Source organism: Malaclemys terrapin, chromosome 3 (genome assembly GCF_027887155.1).
Source record: "Malaclemys terrapin pileata isolate rMalTer1 chromosome 3, rMalTer1.hap1, whole genome shotgun sequence".
Taxonomy (NCBI): Eukaryota; Metazoa; Chordata; order Testudines; family Emydidae; genus Malaclemys; species Malaclemys terrapin.
The window spans coordinates 64,433,012-64,460,313 of NC_071507.1; the positions used below are offsets into that span (position 1 = coordinate 64,433,012).

The 27,302-nt window shown below is 40.5% G+C and overlaps 1 protein-coding gene across 3 annotated transcripts in view; it reads right to left on the reverse strand.

The window, feature by feature from the left end:
• Positions 1-1,359: 1,359 nt before the first annotated feature.
• Positions 1,360-27,302, reverse strand: part of TTC27 (tetratricopeptide repeat domain 27) — a 170,791-nt gene continuing 144,848 nt past the window's right edge. For 2 of the 3 annotated variants that reach the window (XM_054023921.1, XM_054023918.1), the window contains 4 exons: positions 21,795-21,992; positions 18,124-18,235; positions 5,986-6,086; positions 1,360-2,426 (listed from right to left, as the gene is read on the reverse strand). In XM_054023921.1, the coding sequence (XP_053879896.1) occupies positions 2,304-2,426; positions 5,986-6,086; positions 18,124-18,235; positions 21,795-21,992 (534 nt within the window). In that variant the 3' untranslated portion in view covers positions 1,360-2,303. Of the gene's footprint in view, positions 2,427-5,985; positions 6,087-8,481; positions 8,833-18,123; positions 18,236-21,794; positions 21,993-27,302 lie in introns of those variants that run through there. The other variant, XM_054023919.1, reaches the window with a different exon arrangement.

Genomic DNA, 27,302 nt, shown 5'->3' on the forward strand with positions numbered 1-27,302 from the left:
GATTGGAGGTCATGGGCAAGGGTATAGTTGAGCTGGGTTTAAAGAGAAATGTTTAAAATGAAAAGTAATTGAGGTTTGTAATAGGAACTAGTAATAACTACAAAGAAGCTGGTGTTAGTTTATATTTAAAAACAGAAACATTAAACCAATAAGTAGATCTCTCACAATTACCCCGACCACTGTTGCTGGTTTCTTCTCTATCCATTTCCCATTCCCTTTGTGTGTCTCTTTTTACATTTTAACCTCTTCAGCACAGAGACAGTGTCATCCCCCTGCTTGGGAAGTGTCCAGCACACTTTGGGAGATAATCCCATGTAAACAAATTGTACTAAATAATTTTCCTGCTCATCAAGAATTGAACAAAAGTCTCTTCCAAATTTAGAGTACTGAGACAGTCCGTGTTAGCTGTCCCGATAAGTTATCTGATCTTTCCCTTATCATGCTCTAACATAGAATCACAGAAGAGGAGAGGCAGGAGTTTAAAAGCAGAGGCTGGTATTCCTTCATGTTAAAAGTCACCTTCTATCCTGGAAATGGGAGTATACCCAGCCACCTCAGTATCCAGTCTAAGACAGATTAGCTTTGGTGCCAGGAAGCTTGCCAATTTCCATCATTTACTCATCAGGAGGATTCTGGGGCCACAGAATCACCAATAATCCATGAGGCTGCAGCAGTTTTGGGCTTGTGAGGGGCAGGCTTCAGTGGAAATACCCAAATTTAGGAATTTAGGACTGTGTGGGTGGGAATGGCAGTCCTCATGCCACGCTAGGAAGTTTTCCATTGTGAAGTGGGGGAAGACCAAAGTTCTTGCAATGATAGGGTTGCCTCTGCCCTAATTGGCAACTGTCTCCTCTTGAGATTCTGAGTCAAATGTTGCTGAATTGAGGAGTATAGAAGTCAGATATCTCAGAGTGAAGGTAGCTTTAGTCTCCATGACCTCTGTGAAGTCTTCCATGATGTATCTATTATTAGAGAAGTGGCCAGACACAGAATCAGTCAGGGTCAAAGTCAAAGCTGTCTATGTTCTGTGCAATGGAGGATGTCTGCAAAGTGAGTGGGGTGGGGATGGAACACTACAGGCTGCATTAGAAGAGAGGAGGACCCTTACAAGTGGCCACATCAAGTGAAGAAATAGTTATAGTAAAAACAATCAATGGAGAAGGATAGTTAAACCCTAATTACAGAGTACTACTAATTATTTATTTATGCACAAATTTTAAGTTTGCTACTTCCACTGTTATTTAAGGGGTAGATAGATGTGTGTAAGTGGAAAATAATGAGGGTTTACTCCCAGATTGCTAAATGAGCTCATGATGCACATCTTCAACTTTTTGTTAAAAATGGGTATGCTACACAGAATCAGTGGACATCATTATTTATTTTGAAAATCAAGACTGCTGAATATAAGAAACATGTGTCCAAGGTCGTGGTGGGATGGTTCTTGTTTAAAATCTGCCACCATGTAGAAAGGAGGACTTGGGAGATTTCTCTGCCTCTGATGGATTTCACACCTCCCTGATAGTGCTAAAACTTTCCTTCCAGAGATGATTTAGTGCTAGGACTCAAAAATAATTCTAAAAAGCATTTTTTTCTTCTTTTGAAATAAACCAGATTGTACCAAAAGGTAGATATTCTTAAAAAAATACAAAACAAAACCAAAAAAACAACTGGTGGTTGAGTTTCATAAGTCTCCCTACAGGTCTCATGGCCTCTACTTTAAATGATGCAAGTTGAATACTGCTGTGTCCATCACTATATTTTTAATTTAATAACTTGTCATTAAATATTCACCTTGCAAGTACCCAGCTACTTGGACAACACGACATTTGCTTGAGATAACAGAAAATAAAAAAACGTAACAAACTAGAATTTTTCCTATGTCTCACCTTTCCCCTTTTCCCAATTAAGACAAGATCTAAATCATTTTGCATTTCCTCCTATGCTATAACATCACTGGGATCGCTTACTCTCTCCACTCTGCAGCAGTGTACAGCTATATCCTGGAGCCAATTATATAATGCACTCAGGCAGAACTAATCCTAAATAAATGCCTTATAAATACAATTGGTTTTATTCCAGAAAACTCAGGCCCTACAGAAGCAGACACACAATTTTAAGAGATTTAGTAGACATGACCTTAAAAGCAGTTTAGAAGCTTAGGGAATCTGACTGTAAGGACATCAACGTTGTACAGGAAAACATTTATTAAAAATGTGTGTTGTGTGTTACAGTTGTTGTCAGCAGAAACTGGAGCAATAAAGTATGTCATCGTTGTCTTCCTTCTAGGAAATCTTATTTTTATCTCAGCACTGATTCCTCAGCTGGTTGCTCATTTCTTGCAGTTCAGCAATCATGCTGTCCATAGCTGTTACTTCATCAACCAATTCACTGGAAACCTCACTGCTTGTTGCATCGGCAAAAAGTTGCTGCATAATAAACACAAAAACAATATTTAATTATATTTACAGTCATCATAATCTAAACTAGATGCAGTGAGATCATCCTACAAACAGAATTAAAGTCCCCAATTTGCATATTATGATCTCTGATCTCTCTCTCTCTTTCTTTTTTTTTTTGCATCCATGGTTGTCTCTCTCATCTTAACTTGACCCACCAATGCCACTTTGTGGTGAACAAACAGAAGGCACACATAGAAGTGAATGACTATCACTCTCTTCTCAGACTCAGAGCGTGTTTCCTTTTCAGTACTCCTGGCGTTCTCCAGTCTGCCAAGGAAAGCCGGGCTTCTTTTAAGGCCCACTCCTGCCACTAATAAAATCTAAGAAGTTCTGCCATTAAACTCAGTAAGCAGGATCAGACCCTCCCTTCACACTGAAGTTCACACAACACTGTTGTGTGGACTGATCTGTTTGGTAAAGAAGTAGTTGTTCTGTATTTTAAGTGATTTGGTAATTTTTCCTAGTATGTTATACTGTATATAATTTGTTCCAGATTGCCAAAATAAACATGTTGTCACGTTTGATGTCAGAACATGAGTGGGTGGCTGCAGGCATCTGTCAATAATTAACTCAATCAACAGAAAACAAGAAGCTGAAGTGTAATAATAATGCTAAGCACTTATACAGTGATTTATATTTTTAAAACTTCACTGTCAATAAATCCTGTAAAATACTGCAATTCTTCCTTTACATATAGGAAAAGTGAGGCAGAGAGGTTAAATGATTTGCCTAAAGCAGGGATCGGCAACCTTTGGCATGCGGCCCATCAGGGAGATCTGATGGCGGGCCGGGACAGTTTGTTTACCTGCAGCATCCGCAGGTTCGGCCGATCGCAGCTACCACTGGCTGCAGTTTGCCGTTCCAGGCCAAAGGGGGCTGCAGGAAGCGGCATGGGCCAAGGGAACTGCTGGCTGCTGCTTCCCGCAGCCCCCATTGGGAGCTGCCAGGGGGAGCTGCGATCGTCTGAACCTTCGGACACTGCAGGTAAAGAAACAGTCCCGGCCCACCAGTGGATTTTCCTGACGGGCCATGTGCCAAAGGTTGCCGATCCCTGGCCTAAAGTCATACAACATGTTAGTACTAAAATTGGGATTAGATCTCAAGACTTTCGGAGTCACTCCTTTGTACTGTCCACTAAAAGACAATGCTACCTGAAAGCCAGATTCTGCTACGCTTAGTCATGTTGCTTTCCTCAAGTTAGTCTCATTGAAATGTATGGGACTATTTGAGGAGTGAGGTACCACTTAGCATGAATATGGTGGCAGAAGAAATGTCATGCTTGTAATCAAAAGGGAAATCTGGCCATAAATGTCATGTTTTTGATCCAAAGGAAGTGTGTAGAGCGATTCACTTTGTCAAACTCAATGACTAAAAGACAGAATGAAGCCTACATTTAGATAGGATAAAAACTAACGAAGGGTATAAGGATTGCTATGGGATATATATGTCACCACCACCATCAAAATATAAGAAAATAAGATGGACATATAAACACAAGTATGCTATGGAGATCCGAACAAGAGTCACCAACTTGTTTCACAAGCGCTTTGCCACTGAACAAAGAAATCTTTCTTACAGAAATATAGATTTGCTCATTTTAACAACTACACATACGATTTTTTTGGACACTCAGCCCAGCGAACTCAAACTAGGAATTTGGCAGGCAAGTTAGATCCTTTCTGTGTAATGCAGCTAGTCAATTTACACTGGCTCAGCATTATTTACATTACACTGACATTTTTTTTTAATCCACTACTTTCTTAACGTTATTAAAGAACTAGTCAACTAGACTAATCAACTAGATATGCATGATTTACTTTAATAGAAACTGTACTGATTTGTTCATATCACCTCTACTAGTCAGGAAGTTTTAGAATTTGATCTTTAATTATTTTCTCTGCTCTTTCTTTTCTTCTGAAGAACAAGTCACTAGTCTAAGACCTAAGATCATTCTTAGTACCTTGAAAGAACAGTACTTTGTTCCTTTGTTTAAAAAAAACCCCAAACACTGAGTCCTCAAACTAAATACAAGAACCAAGTGAAAAAATGGCTATATTGGAGTTACTGCTGAGCAGACATGTATAACACTAAACTTTCGAAGGGGATAGTATTTAAACAAAACACAAACAACATTGGAAGTGCACTGTGAAGTTTAAAATTTAAGACAAAAAATTGGAACATACAGAAAAGTCAATTCAGATCACCCAAGCAACTTAATCCTGCCCATTTCACTTCTCTTAGAACGGCCAGAAACTTAGACACCCTTATCTGCCAGGAACATACAAGTCCATTTCATCAGTAACTTTTGGAATTAAGAACACATTTTACTAGACTCTGATTCTTAATTTTCCAAAGATTGCACCATACAGAATGATTTAAACCACCTGGACTTGTGTTTACATCGCTCATGCCAGGGACTCCTGCCTCCTTTCAAGAGTCATACTCAGTCTAAAGAATAGACATACAGTCCTTTACTATTTACTGAATCAAAACAGAACACACAAACGGCAATAATTTACCAGTATTCCCAAGAGGTCCTGGAGTCAGCATTTAAACAAGTGCCATTAGTCATGGAGTCAGCATATCTAGAGATACAAACTTCCTAGGCCCAGATCCTTAAATTACAGTACTTAAATGGTGAGAACCAAGTTTAGCCAAGTTTATAATGTATATAAAACCTATGCTCTGTAATTCACATTCTATACACGCTGCCTAAATACAGACACAGGATGAAACTATCTTAAAAATCAGATAGAAACATTAATTTTTATTCAACAAAAATATATTCAGGAGCAGGCCTTAGTTAAAAAATGAGTACACCTTACACAGTACAGTGAAGGGAAGGAAGAGTGAAAGATAGAATGTTGATGGTTGTACAGGGACAGAATTAAGGATGACTGCATAGCTACAAATTTTCAATTTTATTTTTGAATTGTCACATTTTTATGGCATTTTCAAAAAAGCTTAGTGTTATGTTTGTTTACACCTAACTACAGTTTAAAATATTTTGCCTAGGAATTTAAAAAAATATTTAATAATGCCGAGTCACAATAATTCTGGCAGATTTTGCCATCTGTGCAGAGCTGGAGCCCAGTGCTTCTCAGATGGTCTCCCACAACCCCTGCTCCCAGAATGGTTTCCTGCCTGGCATTCTTCTCATGTTATCCACATATGGAAAATAACCCAGAAGTAAAACGTAACACAATTTCTGAAACCTTCCAATCTTCCAAACCACCTGTGCCAGTTTGCGTGACATTTTCCAATAAAATTCTAACGTGAGCTAAGAATTGGCCTGTGAAATTTCAGGATAATTGGTTTGGTTTAGGCAAAGCTGGGGAGAGATAAATTTGGCTTATAATAGTGACCCTTAACTAAGCAGAAATAAGCATCCCTCTATAATGTAATGTGATTCATCGGCATTATCTGATCTATAAATGTCTTCTATTTAGGAGGTGGGCTGGGGGATCAGAACTAGAGATAAAGTCATAGAGACTTTTCCTCGGAGATATTTCTAAACCAATCTCACCTTTGCTTTGGATGTCAATCCACGCAGGTTGAGTCGAGCTGAAGAAAGTATCTGCAAAGCTTCCTGGAGATTAGATTTGTTTTTACTGCACTTTATTGCCACTAAAAGTCAAAGCAAAGGGGTTGGGAGGAAACATTTAACACCATAATGATAGCCTGTAAGTATAAATCCAACAGTTAATCAGAACACTGAACAGCTGTCATAAAACTTTTTGAACATAACATCCCACAAAGAGAAAACTTGATTAAAAATGGTAAGTATGCTTAAGGAGAAAACAAAACCACAAACAAGGATATGTCCAGTTAAGATATATTTTAGGATTCCTTCATCAGTCATACTCACTACTTGTATTGACAGACCCTACCATTCTATAAAAAAAAAAAAAAGTCCCATATACCGCCAACACATACACTATGTATACACCACATTCCTTAAGATTTCACTATAAAGCAAAACCTTAACCCTGACCTCATATTTCTCTACGAGAAAATACACCACACCACACCACACACTTCACTAGTACACAGATGTCTAGATGGGTGTGCTGATTTTTTGGGCACATTCAGAGAATTCTGAGCGATTACTGAGGCATGATTTTACTTTGCAGAAGCTGTGTTGGTTAGTTCCCATCATAACAAGATAATCCAGGTGCTATAGAATTCTATTTCTATTTTTTAAATTTGTAATTTCCATTTCAGCCAATTTACCCAGTACTGTTGTAAGGCTTATTAGTCTATAAGTCTCACTATCACCTCATGTACTCTTTTAAAAATAGATGCATTTACTATACTCCAGGATAGAAGCTAATTTTAATAAGATTGCCGATTTTCGTTAACAGCTCAACCACCTCGTTCCTAAATTCCTTCAGAATTCTTGGATATACGATATGATCCTTAACTGGCAACTGATACTGCTTAATTTTTCAATATATTCCAGCACTACTACTTTTGACACCTCGGCCTCTGACAATACCTCATATTTACAAGAGGAGGCTACTTCCCTGTAACTAGAGGTTCTTCAAGATATGTGGTCCCTATCTGTATTCTACTGAGGCTTATATGCATATGCCATACATCTGGAGCTGGAGATTTTGAAAATAGTAGTGTCTGCTGGTCTGCACATGTGCCCTTGCTCTGTCTCATGGTTACATCCAAGGCGATGAAGGGCAGGGTGAAACAACCACACTCTCAGTTCCTTCTCCACTGCGAACCAAGACATCCACAGCAGAGGGGAAGGAGGGCGGGATTGGAATACAGATAGGGACTACACATCTTGAAGAACCTCCAGTTACAGGTAAGTAACCTCATCATCTTCTTTGAGTGATGGTCCCTACTGTATTCCACTGAGACTGATTAACAAGCGGTACATAGTGAGAAGGAAGATGATGGAACTGTGGAACGAAGAACAGCCATGCTGAACAGGGCATCCATCGCAGAGTCTTGCACCGAGGTGTACTGGGAAGAGAAGGTATACACCAAGGGGGGGGGGTCTTCCAATAACAGATAGCTGTGTGTAATACATCCTGAAATCCACTTAGAAATACTTTGAGCAGAGATTGCTTGCCCCTTAATCCTTTCTGCTATAGCGATAAAGAGACTAGGAGACTTCCTGAATGATCTTGTCCTCTGCAGGTAGGCCAGGGCCAGGGCCCCGCAGATGTTGAGTGAATGAAGGCACTGTTCCTCCACTGAGGTGTGTGGCTTCAGAAAGCAAGCAAGTGTGGGTTGGTTGAGATGAAAATGGGATACAACCTTTGGCAGAAACTGGGGACGCAAGTGCAGGGAAACTTTATCCTTATGGAATGTGGTAAATGAGGGCTCCAGTTCGAATACTCTTCTCGCAGAAATAATAGCTACTAGGAAGGTGACCTTCATGAAGAGGAGAGACAGGGAGCTGGAGGCTAGTGGTTCAAAGGGTAATTTCATCAATGTTGTGAGGACAAAGTTGAGATCCCACTGGGGAGCAGTGCGTTGAACGGAAGGATAAGTTTGTAGGAGGTCCTTCCGAAACTTTGTAGACAAGGGGTGTGTAAAGACAGAGTGCCTTTCCAAATGGGGGTGGAAAGCACTAATTTCTGCTATGTGCATCTGTGACAGTGCTGCCCGTGGGAGCCAACTGAGGTCACTCAATCAGGGTGAACTGCAAACAAAACGGGGCCGACAAACCCCCAAAAGCTGGTGGTTATTCTAATACTTAGATTTACCAACCCAGCACAAAGTAGCTTCTATCATACCTCATTGGTTACTCAGAAGTCCAAACAACGCAGTTCCCTTAAAGTGCCCAGCCTCAGGCCTCCGCCCAGCATACCTGTCAGATATGATGATGATTACTGAAAATCTTATCTCATCATATAAAAGAAAAGGTTCTTCCAATCCCAAAGGATCAGCCACAACCCAGGTCCAATTATAACTTAGATCTTACCCAAAATACACGCTATAGTCAATTCTTATTAACTAAGCTAAAATTTATTAAACAAGAAAAGAGAGTGTGTTGATTAAAAGATCAATATACATACAGACTTGAATTCAATTCTTGAGGTTCAGACACATAGCAGAGGTGAGCTTGTAGTTGCCAAAAGTCGTTTTAGATATAGTCCATAGGTTATAGTCCAATGTCCATATTCAGGGTGGCTCCAGTCAATGACTGGGGATCTCAATCCTTGTGGCTTAAGGTTTCCCCCAAAACCCAAAGCAGATCTGAGATGCAGAAGGATCGTGTCCCAAGGTTTTTATACATTTCCAGCAGCCTTTTGGCCTGAGAAAACAATAGGCTCAACTTTCCTTCTTCTAAACATCATGGCACAGGATAATTTATCCATTAAACAGTTCAGATACAGGTTACCACAACCTTCAAAGAGACATATAGACAATAATACTATTTCACTCAAGTATCATAAATGTTAATATTCCTTTTTTGATCTTTGAATTAAAGTTATAGCAATAGACAAGACTTGTTTGCTTACATCACAAGACCTGAGCAAACATCTACCCTTGAGATCTCTAACAATGCAGACTTGCATTTCAAAGCTCTATTCATTTACATATCTTCCTAACCAGTCCTTAAGGTTCACCCATAGGTCAGGTCAGTCTGTGAGTTAATTAACTCTTTCTGGCCCTGTCACCTTCCAATGAAATATTATATTACACTCATAACGTCACAGCATCTTGACAGAGTTGAGAGTGAGTCCTGACTCCTTCAGGGACAGGAGATAGTCCAAGAGAAGAGGAATGCCCATGGCTTCAGGGGCAAGACTCTTCTGCTGGGCCCAGGAGGTGAAATGATTCCACTTGGCCCAATAGGACTGCCTTGTGGACTCTTTCCTGCTACTTGAGAGGACATCCTGTACTGCCAACGAACATTCCCATTCTAATGAAGATGCCCATCCAAAAACCAAGCTCTCAGGTGAAGGGTGTGCGGATTGGGATGTCTGATCCTGCCGTTATGCTGCATGAGCAGTTCCAGAAAAGCTGGGAGCGGAAGCAGGGGACACACAGAAAAGAAGGGAAAACCAGAATTGGTGAGGCCAGAACAGGGTGATCAGGATGACCGTAGTTCCCCCACTCCCCCATCTGATCTCGTATAGGATACACAGCAGGAGTGGTAGGGGAGGAAAGGCATTACTGATCTGGTACGACCAGTGGATAACTAGGGCATTGCCTTGGGAAAGGGTGCCGAGCCCTCCCCAGGAGCAGTACTGGATGTATTTGCTATTGGTGCTGGAGGCAAAGAGGCCTCTGGTCAGAGTCCTCCAGCAGTCGAAAATGATGGCAATCACAAAGTTGTGTAACTCCCATTCATGGTCGGCCACAAATTTCCTGCTGAGAGAGTCTGCAATCATGTTCTGAGTCCCCAGAAGACAGGCCGCTGACAACAGGATCTTGTGGGTAAGGCATCAGTCCCAGAGATGAACTGCTTCCGCACAAAGCGCTGGTGACCTCGTGTCCCCTTTTTTGTTTATGTAGTAAATGGTGGTATTGTTGTCTGACATGATAAGAATGACATGACAGGAGTGAATGGATGGGAGAAATGCATGACATGTTGTCCTTACCATGCAAAGAGCAGTTTAAGTTCCTTGTGTCATGAGTTTGCCTATGTGGGCACCCCAGCCGTTGAGCAATGCATCTGTGATGATTGTCATGCTTGGAGAAGATGGAAAAAGGGTATCCTGGTGAAAACCTGAGCTGGATCCATCCACCATCGAAGGGAACAGAGAACCTCAGGGGAAACTGTTAGTAAGAGGTCCATGGAATGGTGCGTGGGATAATAGGCTCTCTTGAGCAACAGCTGTAGGCATCAGAAGCGGAGATGAGTGAAGGCAGTGACGTACATGCATGCTGCCACATGGCCAAGAAGAGAAAGGCAAGCTCTGGCTGGAACAGAAGTACTGGTGGCCACTGTGGTAATCAGTGCTTGCAAGGCCTGAAATCTATCCTCTGGTATGTAGCCATGTGCCTAGACCACATCATTATGTGCCCTGAAGTACTACTTGGACTGCGTGGGATACGCTCACCCCAGGGAGGAAAGGAGTAGGAGCAGCAAAGAGGTCGAGGCTTGAGCCTCTTGTCTGGATCACACTGTAGCATCCAGTTATTGAGATAAGAGCCCCTTGACAACAGTGAAGACCTGTGGAGCAGTGGTGAGTCCGAATGGTATAACTCTGAAGTGTCTTGGGCCTACCGTAAATCTCAAGAACTGTCTGTGGGTAGGATGGATATCTCAATGGAAACAAGCGTCTTGCATATCAAGATCCATAAACCACATCTCTTTCTATTGAGAGTATAATGGCTACAAAGGTTGCCATATGAAACTTTGGTTTACATATGAAGTGGCTGAGACGACAGAGATCTAAGACTGGTCTCCATCCTCCCTTCTTCTTGGGCACCAGGAAATAAGTGGAATGGAACCCTGCACCTTGAAATGCCATAGGAACAGGCTCTATCAATCCCCTTTGCAGTAGGGAGTCTACCTCTAGGGTGAGCATACTGTCATGAGAGTGGTCCTGGAAGCAGGACGGGATGAGGCATGTGGATGAGGTAGCATCATGAACTCGATCATATAGCCATGTCGAATGACATCCAGGACCCACTTGTCTATTGTTATTGCATTCCGAGCTGGTAAAAAGAGTGCTAGATGTCCCCCAAAGGGGGAAAGTTGTACGTATGATAGGATGCAAGGCAGTTGACGGCTCTCTAGATGCACTCAAATACCGCTTATGCGAAGATTGAGTGTGTGGTGTTGAAGACTGCATGGTCAAACCAGGAGGATGGGACCATTGGTCTTCTGACACTTACGAGGATACTTGTAGAGTTCCCTGATGAAAGAACTGAGGAGTTCTGAACACAAAGACTTCACCACTTTGTGCAGGAGGTGGGTGGTAAAACTTTATTTTTGAATGCAGGGTGTTTTTTTTTTTTTTTTTTACATAATTCTACATTTTTAAGTTTAACTTTCATGATAAAGAGATTGCACTACACTACTTGTATTAGGTGAATTGAAAAATACTATTTCTTTTGTTTTTTTACAGTGCAAATACTTGTAATCAAAAATAAATATAAAGTGAGCATTGTACACTTTGTATTCTGTGTTGTAATTGAAATCATATATTTGAAAATGTAGAAAACATCAAAAATATTTAAATAAATGGTATTCTATTATTGTTTAACAACATGATTAATCGCGATTAATTTTTTAAATTGCTTGACATCCCTAGTTACTAGGTAATCTTATTTCTAAACAGTTATACACATTAATAACTCTTTTCCATTGCTTCAATTGGGAAGAATCACTGTAAACTACGGAGCTCCTCCAGCTATGGATGCCATGACCTCCAGGTACTTTGCCACTACTGGGGCAGTGATAGGTGTCACCTTGTTAAGTGGTCTAAAATCAATTGTTTAATCTCCAAGTTTTTCTGTCTGCTTTTCAGACCAAACAGCTGCATTATTTGTGCTCTGGTGTTCTACTATGACTCCCTGTAATTTTTTTTACTGTTACTGGGGATACAAACAAGTCTTATTTCTTAGTACTTAATTAATGAATAAGTGGCACCTGTGTATCAGCATATCTTGTCTGAATGCTCCCTTATTAAATGGCATGTCTTCCCCAGGTAACCCGATCTAAATGTGCCCCTAAACCAGCAGGATCTTGTGCTGAAACTGGGGAGATTGGGAGCACCTGGCTTCCCTATAGTGAACTTTTGGAAGGCGGGGGAGATGTGGGTACAGCTCCCGCCTAGTCCGCTAGTTTTCTGAACAGCTCTGCAGTATGCCATCTGTCAATTTGGTCCCTTCTCTCATATTGCAATAGCCACTTCCAAACTAAACTCCTCAGTGAGTCAGAGGGTCTCAACTGTCTCCTACTAAAATTTCTACCTTGGCCTTCCTTTTTATTTCATTTTCTCCCATTCTGTCTACCTTGCTGGTCCTCTTTTTCCCTGAGGACCACTATTAGAAAAGGTCACTACTGATACCTTTTCAATCTTCTTTCTCAGCAGTAGCCATCCTTCCTTTTGTATTTTACATACAGCTTTTCCTACATTATCAACAGCAGCACCTGAATTATTAGATGCCACCGCTACTTCCATTGCCATGCCTAATTCCAAAACCAATGTCCCTTCAGCCTTTAACTGTTGTTTCTTTTCAGGAAAGCACATCACAGAATTCCCTCCTGGAAAGAAAGACTTCACCACTTTACCTCCATAGGGGAATTCAGAAAACTTCGCTGGACTAATACCAGGGCTAACCTTGTTCCTTTCCTTCAAGCTTATGAGCATAGCTTTCTCAATGCTCATCACAGCATCACTTCCCTGAGCCACATTATTAACCACCTGCAAAGCCTGCATCTCCCTCTGCAAGCAAGCCATCTTCTTCTGGCAATGTGCATGGTCAGTCATGGTCTGCTGGTCCTGAGACTCCAGAACTACAGCTACTGCTGCCAGTGTGGCAGTATGCTTTTCCCTGAAGCAACAATCTTGCTCCTTTAATATCTTAATTTTCTGCCGTTGCTTATCACAAGTGTGCTACAGCTTTTCAATCTGCGGCACATCCTTTAAAGTATTCACTTGCAGTGTGGAATTCTCAGCCTCAAGCTGAGCCTTCTCCCTAAAACAATAATCCAGTTGCTGCTGGAGCTGCTGATTCTGATCTAGGGAATCTCCCAACCTTTCTAAATCCTCTTACTTCTGTATTCCTTAACTATTCCATTCCTTCTGCAACATCCATCTGGGTAGACTATACCAGCACAGTGGTTCTCAGAATTTCAGCCTTTACCTTTGAATCAGCTAATTCCTTCTGTGTGGCTGCAGCATGAGCTTCCTGCATTAAAGTAGTATCTCTTAAAGTGTCAGCCTCTGTTCTCAGAATATCAACTTCTGCTTTTAAGATAGCCTATTCTCCTAAGGTATAGGTCTTTCCCCTTTTCCTCAACTAACTCCTGTACTTTTGTTTCTAAAACCATTGCTACCATTTGTAAACCAGCCTTTTTCTTTGGAGCTCCCATTGCCTACATAACTGCTCATATGCACTAGGTCCAATAAAAGCACCAGGCTTCCAGGGACCATTCCCATATGTTAAAACAAAATTCTCCAACCCTTTTCCTAATAGCATACACTTAATAGTACTTGATTCTCCTTTCTTTGCTGTCATTTAGATGTTATTAGACACACATAGCAAGGTAATAATACTGGAGTCCTAAGTTCCCTAGTGTAACTCACAGACTATGGCAGGAACATAGATTGCGACCCTAGTTTCTACCTTCTTGCTTGTGGGATTGTGTCTATGGTCCTTCACCTCCCAGACCCACTGGTCTGTAATCCTATATCGTAAATCACAAAGACGAATCTAGCTACTGAATGTACAAGAGAAAATGTTCACAGGACCACTAGAAGTCCCAACCACTATTTCTTGGTTGTCATGACCACTTGGGATAATTTACCAGTCACGACCATGCAGAAAATAACCACTACTGTCTTGTGTCAATCAATTGTCTTCTTTCCTTAAGCTCCTCCTGGCTGGCTTGCCAATTTTCTACCCCAAAAACAGATTTAGGGTACCCCCAAAATAGCTCACCTATCACCAATCTATTCTCCTAAGGTACAGGTCTCCAGGGTGGCTAAGGAAATACCTGGAGGATACAGACACAGCCTTCCGATAAATGACGGATAGCTACAAGTAGTATTCTTTTCCAAAACAAGGCACCTTTTAATTGGTGCAAACAATCCCTAACACAGTAACAATATTAATGTGATAAAAACACAAATCTGTTATAACAAGTGAAAGAGCACCCTAAACCATATTGCCTTGCAGTTTGAAATTATCCAAAGTGGCTGCCCCCTGCTTCAGATGGACAGTCTGCGGACAGCAACTGATAACAGTTCTTTAGGTCATACATATAAACATTCCCTCCACAATCAACACACACACACACACACACCTTTATTACCACCAACAAAAGTACACACTAACACCATGCCATCCGACAGTATGACTATAACTTTAACTGACAAGCCTATTCTGTCTGATAACTTTGCTTCAGTCACAGGACTCCCTCTGCTGCTGCTGCCTTCTCATTTGCTTCTTTGCTACCATTCTCTTCTCTCCTCCCTATGCATCCCAGTCTATGTCTCTGCATTCCAGTGGCAGGACAGGGCTCCCTCTAGTGCTGCTTTCTGCTGCTAGTTCTTCTTTACTGTCAGTTCCTAACCCCCTCCGGGCTTCTGCCCGCTGACACATGAACTTTTATACTATCAGAACTTTCTAGACACTTCTGCTAATATTGGTCAGATCTTTCTTGGACGCATGCTAACATTCCAAACATTCCAAACTGTCAGTTCTATTTTTAGCCTGCAACCGTTGTTTTCTTCAGAGTTATAATTTGCTGACCTTTCCCCTACTTTGGTTTTCCCGCCAATTCTATTTTTAGTGCTATATGATCTACAGCTTGTAATGGCAGAGTGACTCATGCTTATTTAAAATGAAAGCCAGGGATACAAAATGGAGTCTGAGAAATTTCTCTGGTATCAGATGAGGGACTCCTCTCAGGTGGATTGAGAAGGCTCCGAAGGCGGATACTGGGGCCAACACTCCCAGTTTGGCCAACCAGGCAGATCTGGCGGTTGCTGCAGAGGGCCCCATGTAGCAGGATACCAAAGACTCCTGTGCTGAGGAAAGAGTATTGCCATTGAGACGGCAGGAACTTTCGATAGTCATCACGATGGTACAGAAGAGGTGGATTGTGCGTTCTGTCTGAGTCCTCCGATGCCAAGAAGTCAGAAACTTATTCGAATGGCAGTGCCATCTGAACCGTATAAGTCGTAGGGGAGTGGTCAGGAACATAACCCAAAAAAGGTAAGTCCAAAGCAGGAGAGGTGGATTCTCTTAGGGGGTGAGTGCACTGGGAGATGTGGAGACCTCACCTCTTTCATGGCAAAGAGTTCATGAGGTCCGGGTGCTGACTTGAGACTCTCCATTGTCAGCAGCACATGCTCTGTAGTCAGAACCAAAGCCAGAACAAAGGATTGTCTTGGAACTGAAGGTTCCCTCAACTTTGGTGGTGCTGATCCGGAAGGCGTAAGCGGAAGGGGTACAGCGGGTCCAGTGTTTTGTGCAACTTCGTGTCGTGTTTGTGAACCTTGGAACACGCTGCTTTTCCATGTCTGAAACTTGTAGAGGATGCAGTGTCCTTCTTCGGCCTTGAGGAAGACTTACCGTCATGCTTATGCAAAGGCTTTCTTGCATCACGACTAGACCACAGCACGGGGTCTATAGCACTGGTACCAGCGGAATTAGGCTGGAGCGCCACGGTAGAAGGCATTGTCTTCGATTGCTCAGGCCAATGTACAGGGCAGGTTCCTCAGCCTGGATCTGACTGTGGCCTGACAGTGACCTCCATGAGATGCTTCTTGAGGTAGGGAGCCCAGCCTTCCTGTATATGGCTTGGGAAGGAGAAGCAGATACTGCACCTCAATGCGATGTGGGGCTTCCCCCAAGCAGTAAAGGTAGCGTTGGTGATTGTCACCACTGAGTGAGAACGAGCAAAGGCAGGAGGTGCAGATCTTGACCCTGGCGTCTTTGACATAATCTAATACCCAGGCGTGCGTCGGGGGGGGGGGGGGGGGGGGGGGGAGGGAGGGAGGAGTGAAGCGAGAGACCGACAAAATGGCATCCAAAGTCCTTAATTCCTAAAAACTGCTACTACAACACTAAAAATTACTACCAAAACAACAAAAATACTAACTATATACAAGGGTAAAAACAGTCTTGTTTCTGTATTTTTAGAAAATGTGTCACAAGACAGGAGAGAACAGTAGAGACTCTGACTTGGACCATGCGGTGGTGAGAAAGAATTGAGGGTGCCATTGGTCAGCCCCGCCCTTTATTGCCTTGGACGAAACCCTGAGGTGGAGCAAGGGGGTGTGCGCGGACGAATGGACACTACTATTTTCAAAATTTTCGGCTCCGGATGCATACCGCATGCATATAACTAGACCCCTACTAAATTCATGGTCCATTTTGGTCAATTTAATGGTCATAGGATTTTAAAAATTGTAAATTTCATGATTTCAGATATTTAAATCTGAAATTTCATTGTGTTGTAACTGTAGGGGTTGTGATCCAACTCTGAAGGCAGCGTCGCGGAAGTAAGGGTGGCATGGTATGCTATTCCCTCCCTTTCTTCTGCGCTGTTTCTGGCAACCGTGCGGTCTTCAGAGCTGGGCACCTGGCAGCAGCCACCACTCTCTGGACACCAGTTCTGAAGACAGCGCAGAAGTAAGGGTGGCAATATCACCACCCCCAACCCTCTTTTGGGTCAGGACCCCCAATTTAAGAAATGCTGGTCTCCCTCGTGAAATCTGTATAGCATAGGGTAAAAGTACACAAAAGACCAGATTTCATGGTCTGTGACGTGTTTTTCATGGCTGTGAATTTGGGAGGGCCCTATGTATAACCTTAGTGGATACAATAGGGACCATCACTCAAAGAAGAAAGAGTAAATATAGCGCAAGCATCTGCCCAACATCCTCAAGTGTTGAAAAATGGCATGAAGAAATAATTTAGCTTCCGTACAAGGTCCTAATCCTCCTTAACAGATGTTTCCCTGTGCTATTCTTATTACTCTTTCTAATTGCCAAATCTCTTATTACTGTCTTGTTTGTCACTACTGGCTTATTCATTGTGTCAAGGAGTAGTTGGTGAGAAGGGGTCTTTCTTTGTGGCTCAGCCTAATTTTGCATTCTTGGTTTCTCCCAGTGATCTGAACTGCTGTTTGTTGCTGGATGAAGTTGTCTAAGCCCTACTTTACACAAGTGCAGAGAAACTATATTAGGAGTTTGCACCAGTGTATACTATACTACACTATACCTCAGTGTAGTTACACTGGTGCTAATTTCCTTCAAGTAGACTGGTCCTTTAAATTTCACCATTAACATCTTTCACGCTTTCAGCTGTGAAGTAAGAAAAGGAAGTATATTATGAAGATTTGCACAATCTACTCTGAGCAGCATCTCATTTTGGCATTGTGGGTGGGTGGGCTTGGCAGAGAACTATCACTTATTTCCTCCCCTCTCCCCTTAATTAAGACCAAGGTCTCTAGAAGAACATCTGAGCCCCAATGAAGGGAAGCCAAGAAGTACAGAGATCATAGGTGGTATATCTATCTGAATCTCACTGAGAAGGATCCAAGACCAAAGAATCTATCAGAGTCCAGAGCTACACAGTCTACTGAGAATTGCCTCTCAATCTGTATCTCAAGTCAGCTGAGCTTATTTTGTGGGAGGCTTTGAAGAGTACCACTACAATATTTCTCCCCCAGTGTGCTCTCCCTTTTCACGGTTGAAACAGGAATCATTTTCTCTCAGTACTTTCTCAGGAACTTCCAGGGATCTCTACTGTGTGCTGCTCACAGTGTTTGCTGGCTCACAGGCCTTTTAAATGCGCCTCATCTTGTACTCAGGAACTCCAGCTCACCTCACCCAGACTCAACTTTTCACATGCAATAACAAGATTATATCCCAAATAATAGATGCCATATCAGTTCCAATAACTGAGGATAAGTAAAAACATATTTTGTTAGTGAGTTTCTTAAGTACTCTCTATATTCTTTATGAATAATATAAAATGTAATGTTTTAGGGCGAACATACCATGGGCAAGCTCTATGGCTCCTTTCACCAATTCTTTAAAAGACGAAATATCTTTCTCCCAATCTGCTGATTGCATTTCACATTTATGTGCTTTGGTGAGATACTGTAGTGACTGCAAAACAATCAATTAATGCAAAATTATAAAAGAATTCCAGTTTAGCTTTATGCACATATTAAACACTGCCCCCAAAAAACTGAACATATCTTTAATATGATGGATTTTCTGAGAGTTAGAAGGGCTCCCTTCTCTGCAACCATTAGCACCAGCTGTAACACAGATGTTCACTGATATTGCCTCTCAAGGATGTCAGGCACATAAAATAACACGTGTCTGAAGATCATTTTTATTTTTTAAAAATTTGTCTAGACTGATGGACGTGACCCATGTTTGCCAGGTCAAAATAATTAAAAGCATATCCAAAAGGAAAAACACCTATATTTAATATTTTGAAGCCGTTCTGAACCTAAGGAATATATAGTTAAATACTACAAGGCTTTTTTCCAAAAATATTACCCAATATTATTTTTCTCAGACTGAGTTATTGCTTTGATACTGCATTTATTCCCAAAACCAAACAGAAATATAGAAAATGAATGTAAACAGTAATCAAGGAAGAATTTTCATAAGCCGGAAACTTGTAATGAAAAACAAATGAGATACCAGTTTATTAAACAAATGTATAAATGAAAGGCAATAACCACCCTTTCAATACAATTTTTGTCCTTAGTATAATAATGGAACAAATAAAGGGAAAGAAAATATCTAAGTTGTAACAGAACCACTGATCACTATGAGTTTATGAAGACCATTTCTTGCCAGACAAATGGGAAAATAAATTGGGGAATAGGAATCCAGTGCTGTATTACAAGGATCTGGTCATATTCAACATCTTCACTATCTGGAAAACAGAATTGTGATACATGAAGTGGGAGGGGGGCAGGAGTAGCTCCCTTTGATGGACACCCAGCTAGCCAGTTAGCTGTAAAATCCCTGTAAAGGGTTAACAAGAAGAGAACAGGTAGTAGATAGAGGAGGCACACAATGGGGAATACAGGTTTCTGTGGGGCTAGTCCCAGAGAGGCAGTGTATAGGGCTGCCTGCAAATGCTTCCTTGCTGCCACTTCATTTACCAGACCGAGCAACAAATAGGGGTTGAGTACGTGGGTGTCAGGCAGGAAGGGAAAAAGATCTGAGGCTGGAGGGTTGTGCGTGTGTGTGTGTGTGTGTGTGTTTTCTGAGCCTGGATGTATTTGGAGAGAGAGGGTACTGAGCCATGGAGAGTTTAATCGGAGGTTGTGAGTAGGAGTGTGCGCGAGAGTGAGTGAGTGTGTGCCTTGCTGGGTTGAAAGCTAGATCAGAGGGGTGGAGGTTGGGAGTAGGAGAGAACAATGAACGAGTGACTGAGGGATAAATACCACCATTTGCTATAAAAGGTGTCCGAGTTTTTCATTCTGAAAGTACAGGACTGGCATCTTTTACTTCCCACTTCCCCATCAACCATGTTCTTCCCCCAAAATATGTTTCCTTACCAGTGTCCCTATATTTCACTTTGAAACACCGATTAACATGAAGGAGAGTGTGGTGGATTATTACCTGCCACCTCAGCAACTATTTTGGACACCAGCCACGACCAGAATAGAGAGATAAAATTAGGAAAGGAAAAATTTAGTCTGAATACCAGGAAAATCTTAGCAGCAGCCAGATGTATGAGGCTGTGGAGTATTCTCCCAAGGGAACTGCTGGAAGCATCATTGCTTGAGTCTTTTAAACCTCAACTAGAACATTTTCTAGTGTTGTGTTCAAAGGGGACAGATGTGCATTTGCAGGGAGAGGGACAGAATGATCTAATAGGCCTTTTCCCATCTTTATCATCTATGATGCTATAAAAACTGCAAACATTATTTTATATTCTATTCAAGTTCTTTGCTTCTTTCACACTATATGGGTTTTGAAAAACTGCAATAGACAGCTACTTTGATTTAATGCCCAATAGGCACAGGAAAACCTTCTTGGCAGCGAGGAGATGAAATGCTTACTAGTGACCTTTCAAATTTTGTACAATAAAAGTTTTATAAATTGATACTGTAAATTAATTCAAGTTGTGCCTGTAGAGACTTTAATTTCTCAGTTCTCTTTCATGCTCCCTCTACACTAAAATACAGCCATGTCAGGGAACTGACAAAAGGGTACCCTAACTTTTACAAATATGGTTCCAATTTGCACGGTAGACTAGATTTTAACCATGTTTCATAACCAGTCTGGTTATGACACATAGTTAAAGTCCTGTCTCCTCTACATAGTGAAACCACATTTATAACTGGGTTAGGGGAAGACCATGATGTAACCTGGCTCCCTGACATGACTATATTTATAGCGTAGACAAGCTGAGTTACTTTTTGTGTCTGATTAGTATTTAGGGATGCATTACATGATATTGCAACTTCTGTGCTTCTGAATGCAAAAAGGGCAAAATCATTTTCATTGTTCATCTATCAATGTAAAGGAGAGAGGGAGAATCAGACAAATCAAAGTCAGAGGAAAAGCAAGTGAGGGCTAAAGCATGCAAGTCCACAGTGGAGAGTTTGAAGAGAACAGAATAAGGAAGGACAAAGTGACTAGAAGTACATCACCATGGATGTGTGAACCACAAGCCCAACAATCTGCATCACGTACTTATCACAGAATATTGAGCAATCTTCCTGCCTGATATTTTTGCCCTGGCCAAGGAGTGCCATTAGAAAACACATACTGAATGCTGACATTTTATATTTTCAGGTTCAGTGAAGATCTGATAACCCAGAGCTATTTTGGGAGTGTACATGGGTATGTGAATTTTGGAAACTTAATAGCAAATTGTAAAGCACCATCCAGCATGAATAACAAAGTAAGCGCTCCAGTTGTGTAGCAGTTATTTTGGAAATGCAATCACTCTAGCCTCAATTTGTGATCTGAGAGGCTGAGGGAAAGGGGACGACATGAGGATTAGAGGCTAATATTCTATTAGGACAGAGAACTGTACATAGGCCTTGACATTTCAACAGATTAAGAATTAAGTGGAGGAAGTAAACCCACTTTAAGCTACATAGAAACAAGGCATTCTTATTCTGGAATGTGTCCACATGGAGTAGTTCAGGATTAGCTGTTTCTGAATTACTGCAATGTAGACAAGCCCTAAATATGCTTCCACATTATGATCCCAGAATTGAGTTTGGTAACTTATGATGACTCAGTGAGCCACTGTTTTCTGGAGGTTGCAGCCTTATCGCCAGAATCTAAGCTTTGAGTTAAAATTAAATCTCTAGCCATTATGGTTGCAAAGAAAACCTTCAAAATATGAACCTAGTGTAACCAACAGATGCTGTAATAGGAAATTTCTTCTTTTGAAGAAGATTAATGTCCAAGTTTAGAATGATAGAATTATGTATATTTAAAAAAACAAACTGATGGAAAATTTAAAAATCTTCCTCCCCCCTAAAGAAAATATATATGTGGAGAAAAAAAAACCCCAAAAGATAGAATGCCTGCAGCAAAATGCAGGAACAGTGGCAAAGTGTGTGTGTTGTATCTTGCTACAGTAGCTGGTCCACTAGAGGATAACAGCCTTCTACTGCTATAACAAACTCACATTTTAGAAAACAAAAACAAAACAAAAAACAACCTCAACATTTACCTTTTCAATATCTTCAGGGTTATCACTGTGTCCATTTCCACAGAGTCTGGCATACAGTCTCCAGATGTCCGCATCACCTGTCACTCTTGAAGTCACTCTGCCAAACAGCTCCTGCAATTTCCCCTTCAACCCCGTTGCCACCTCTCCATTGCGATCAGCCATTCCATCCACCACTGCCCTGACCAGAATATTCAGCACCTTAGAAAGCAGTCAGAGAGAGCTTTCATTTATATTCTGATAAACACTAACAAATTTTGGCTTTTGATATCTCTGTAACATTTGGACTCCAGTATATAGTCACTGATAATTTAGTAAATTACAAAGACTTTACAACACAAAGATGGCAAAATAAGCTTACAAAAATGTTCTTATACAATTATGTGGGATACCAAAAAGTATATTATGAGTGAAGTTCACCCATTTAAACCTCATCTAGACTTTCTGCAAAGGAGTTTTATAGGTGGAGCAAGTATGCAGGAGGCTTCTGTCCTCCCTCCAGTGAGCAGTGGTGGAAATTTTGTGCTTTCCCAAAAAAGCTGGTGTGAAGGGGGGCTTTAGGAATAGTCCAGGAGCAGGATGCTGCATGTGAGAAATACAATTTTAGATTATAAGTGGGAGCTGGAGCACCACCTATTATTATGGTTGCCTGACACGTCTCATTATAAGACCCTGTTTTCAAGTACTTGGAACGTAACTGAACTTTTACCATTTTGGCTGAAGTTTTCCAAGCTAGGTGTTTGCCTCAGGTTGAATTTACTGGAAAATTTCAACAAATTCAGGGCAGCCATTTCCAAGAACAAAGTTAGGGGAAAATACATTGTTATGCTCATGTTTAAAATTTCTGGCAAACTTTACTTTGAGAATCTCTACCGTCTCCATGCTTTGAAGCAGGGATTTGAAATTTGGCAGGGGATGACCTTCGTGTCAGGGATGTGTCTCTTGTCCAACCTGTGGAAACCTGGCAATTTGTCCAAGTTATAAATCTTTGAAAAATCAACATTTGCATATGCTCAGTGGAGACTTACTAGAGCTTTGCAGCTTAATTTCCTGAAGATTCTGTCTGCACTGAGCATACTCCAGCCTAGGGCTGAGCAGGACTTTCTCTGCATTTGTAGCTGATGCTGCAGGCTGGGCTGAGGCCAGGCACAGGAGTTGAGAGGAGGTGCTGCTAACGCCACCCTGCTGGGCTGAGACACCAAGGAGTGCGACACCTGGGGTGCTGCCTCACTTGAATGTAGATGGGTCAAGAGTCGGATTAGGGAGGTGGAGAGAGTAGACCAGGATGAAGACTGAGGCTGAGAGACAGGTAGGAAAAAAGGGTGGGGTTGGAGGAGGTGTTGCGTAGACAACCTTAATTTTGGTATTTTCTGACTGCTTGGCATTGCAACCTTTAATAACATTCTTTAACTTAGTTTTTTTCCTTGTATAGTATTAATAAATCATTGAGAATAAATATCAAAGAAATAATGCTAATTGGCATTACCTAACAATAAGATACTTCTTAGATAATAGAATCCTTATTGTGGTTAGGATACAGGATATTAATCCTGCAAGAAAGCTACATTTATGACTACTCAGAATGATTCACTGATGTACCACTATCATGCTAAAAATATGAAAAGCTTAGAACCCTTAAAAATGGAGATGGGTACAGGACATTAAAAACACTAAGTTTAAGACATTCTGTGCTATTCATAATAACTGTTGTATTTATAAGCATCAATAATATTACACATTCCAAACAATTTTACTTTAAGCTAGCCAACAAAAAACATTTATTTTTCATGAAACAGCTAAATGTTTCTATTACAAATATTTTTCTCAACAGTAATAATTGGATTACACTGTTTGGTCAAAACCAACAGCAATCAAGTGATTCTCAATTATGTATTTCAAATTCCTGGTCGGTAGCACAGTAAATTTAAAATGAGTGATATTACAAAATAGGTCTACTAAACTATATTGTAATGTAAAAACACTATATTCTATTACTATATCATACTCAATAGTATAAAACAGATAAATAATACATTAAAGTATAGGTTCTACTTGAAAAGGGGCTAAATCATAATCATGTCTTGGTTATATTGCCTGTTAAAAATATTTTTGTTAGAATTGCAAGCTAATTGCATCTAAACACCAAAACAGGGTTAGCAATCAAGACACAACTTTCTACTTTCAGAACACAATTTTAATGGTTAAACTTTTATTTAAATGTCCTCTGAGAGAAGTTAAATTGCCATATCCACTAATACTCCACCACATTCAATAGATGTTAAGTTAAAAAGGATCCTGTGCAAGCAACAGCTTTTATTTTCTTATGTCTGTTTAATAAGCTATGCCTCATATGACCACTGTACAAAGCATCTGTGTGTTTAACAGTGCTCCACTATACCACGATTCCTCCTCCTTTCTCATATCTATTTTTTTGACCCACACTAATTTATTAAAAACAAAACAAAAACACAAGAAAAAAAACCTACCCTAAAACATCTTAACTGATGTTAGTTTACCTCATTTCACAATTACTATGTTGTACAACAGCTCTTTTCATATAAAAATTCAAACTAGTGAAAACATGTTCAAAAGCTGCACTGATGCTAATCAAAGCTGACAGAGCTCAAGTGAGAAAAGAACCTTCAGATAACAGGCCTCTCACGATAAGTCAGCACTCTGTAAGGCAGCTCTCTGTAAATACACTCATTGCAAATACTTTCCCAAATTAAAGCTTAAAATCAAGGAAGTGATCATTAATGAACAGCTTGAGAGCACAGGTGTGTCTTGAAAATGTTAATCCCCCACCTCCTCATTCAAAATCCCTGTTGGAAAGTGTCCTTACAGAAATACAAGCACAAAAAGCTTTTGCTTCTGCCTCTTATTACAAAACATTCTAGCAGCATGAGCCAGTTGAATGAGGATAATACATAATGGGAAGAGGCAGTAGGAACCTTCACTCTATGCTGTTTCCTGTGTGGGATCCTGTATTCACATTAAGCCGCGCACAGTGAATTCACATTCACAGACAGTACAGTATGTAGCTTTGATTCTGAAAGCGATGTTGCAAAACATCCCAACAATCAATGGAGCATCTAGCGTCTTTGTTATCCTCAGCATGTTAACATTACAGATAAACACCGACTGCTTGGCTTCAGTGATCTGCATTCTGTAAAAAGTTATGTGATTAACACTTTTGGAAGTCCCTCGGATAACATTCCCATACACACCAGAGGTTAAATCATTGGAGGGAGGCAGATTCTCAGCTGGTGTAAAGACAGTTTACACCAGCTGAGATTCTGGCCCAGGTCTTTTTTTTTCCTGGTAAATTGTGACTTAATTATTGGCTAAACCAGGGGTAGGCAATCTATGGCATGCGTGCCGAAGGCGGCACGCGAGCTGATTTTCAGTGGCACTCACACTGCCCGGGTCCTGGCCACCGGTGTGAGGGGCTCTGCATTTTAATTTAATTTTAAATTAAGCTTCTTAAACATTTAAAAAACCTTATTTACTTCACATACAACAATAGTTTAGTTATATATTATAGACTTATAGAAAGAGCCCTTCTAAAAATGTTAAAATGTATTACTGGCACGCGAAACCTTAAATTAGAGTGAATAAATGGAGATTCGGCACCCCACTTCTGAAAGGTTGCTGACTCCTGGGCTAAACTGTACTCACATACAGGCACGAACCTAAAAAACTTGCCAATTGGCTTCTAAAAAGGTGCCAGAGTCTCTCCTTCAATATTTTTTCTTCAACCATCTAATATCTAGGTGCCAAGATTGACAGGCCTAGTGACTGAAGTCCTCCTTTTAGACACAGAGAAGTTATAGTCTGGGTAGCAATCATGCAGATTTCACAGTCTCTCTCATCAATATGTTCCAACCACTTTTTTCTGATTAACATGCTTTAAAATGTAGACATTGTAAATGTAAGTGTTCATATCACAAAGCTGAGAAGGATCTGTAGGCTAAGGAGAAAGAGAGGGAGTTTTCTTACATATGAAAGACAGTGTTGTTCACTTTTAACAATATATCTATTTAATAACATCACTATAAAAAGTCCAGAGTGTTAGCTTAGACACGTGATCCATGCAAAGATCAATTATTGTTAATGGGACACATCTCAGTTTTTTCCTCAGATCATTTTTATTTTATATATGGGACTGATTATTAATATTTTTCCCTTTAGAATTTTGCCTGTAGCATCTGTATGTGTATACATTCAACTTCACAATCTCCTACAGCCTATCATATTTCCTGCCATGAAGGGGTCTGTGATATCATTAGATAACTAGAATAAACTCAGAACCATAATTTCCCACAATTACATTTTGTGGTCACAAATCCAAAACAGAAAAGCAATGACCTAACATACAAATAGAAAACATATTATAATTCAATTACAAACTCCTTTACAGAGTTAATAAAATTGTATTAGTTTAAAAACATCTTTGAATACTATGGTGAAATAATATTAAGAATCTGACCACAGCATACAAAACCAGGGATATTCTAAATTACTTCCATTATACACTACTAATTTGGTACATTTAGTTTTGTATCAGAGGATACTAGAACAATGGGCTATGAAGCAGAGCATGGGTGATTTTTTATTTATGGGTCATAAGGGTTTGTACTGTTAATGTGTTGGGCACTATTTGTATATCCATCCTCCTAGTTTAGGTTGTTACCTAATACTGATTTAACCAAAGTTTTTATGTTCTTCCCCCTCTCTTTCTTGACGTCAACTAGTACAGCAGTTAATAAAATAATATCAGAGCTGCTGAATATATCTAGCAAGATGATCAAGTTGCACTGGCAAGGAAAGAGGCATGTGATAGACACACCAATTTCCACTTAGCCATGTGTATGGTTTACTTAGGTGTCTATTATCAGGTATGCTACTAATCCATTGCAGGGGAGATGAAGTGTCAGAGGGAAGGAAAAGAACGAATGCTGAAGTCAGGCTGCAAGGTGGGATGGTAGATAGTCTAGGGCACTGACTTTCTGGAAATATTGAACAGGCTGAGTTTCATCTAAGAACCATAACTTAACTGTTTAGTTTTATCTATTCATTGTTAGCTACTAGAGTATTCTGTTTCTCCCTAAACAATTATTAATACAAGCCTTCCTGGAATCCTTAATCAGATTTTGGGCTTATTCATAACCATGTATCAAAATCCCTCAAATTGCATATAGCTATATTAAAGAGAACATGCAGAAACTTGGAAGGCTTTTTAAGGTCCATCTCTACTGGGACATCTTGAACAAAAACTCAGGACATTTAACATCAATACAGTCCTAAACAAAGTGTGTGATTAAAAACTGTATGGAAAAATAGAACAGAAAGGAGAATTATGCAACAAAAGAGGAAAATTATTCTAAGCAATATGCAAAAAGCTTAACTGAATATCCAATAAAAAATCCTAAAAGAACACCCTTGATGATGAAAGGAGCACATACTAGCTCAGAATACGTGAACTATCACAGCAGAAAAGGCAAATTTGTT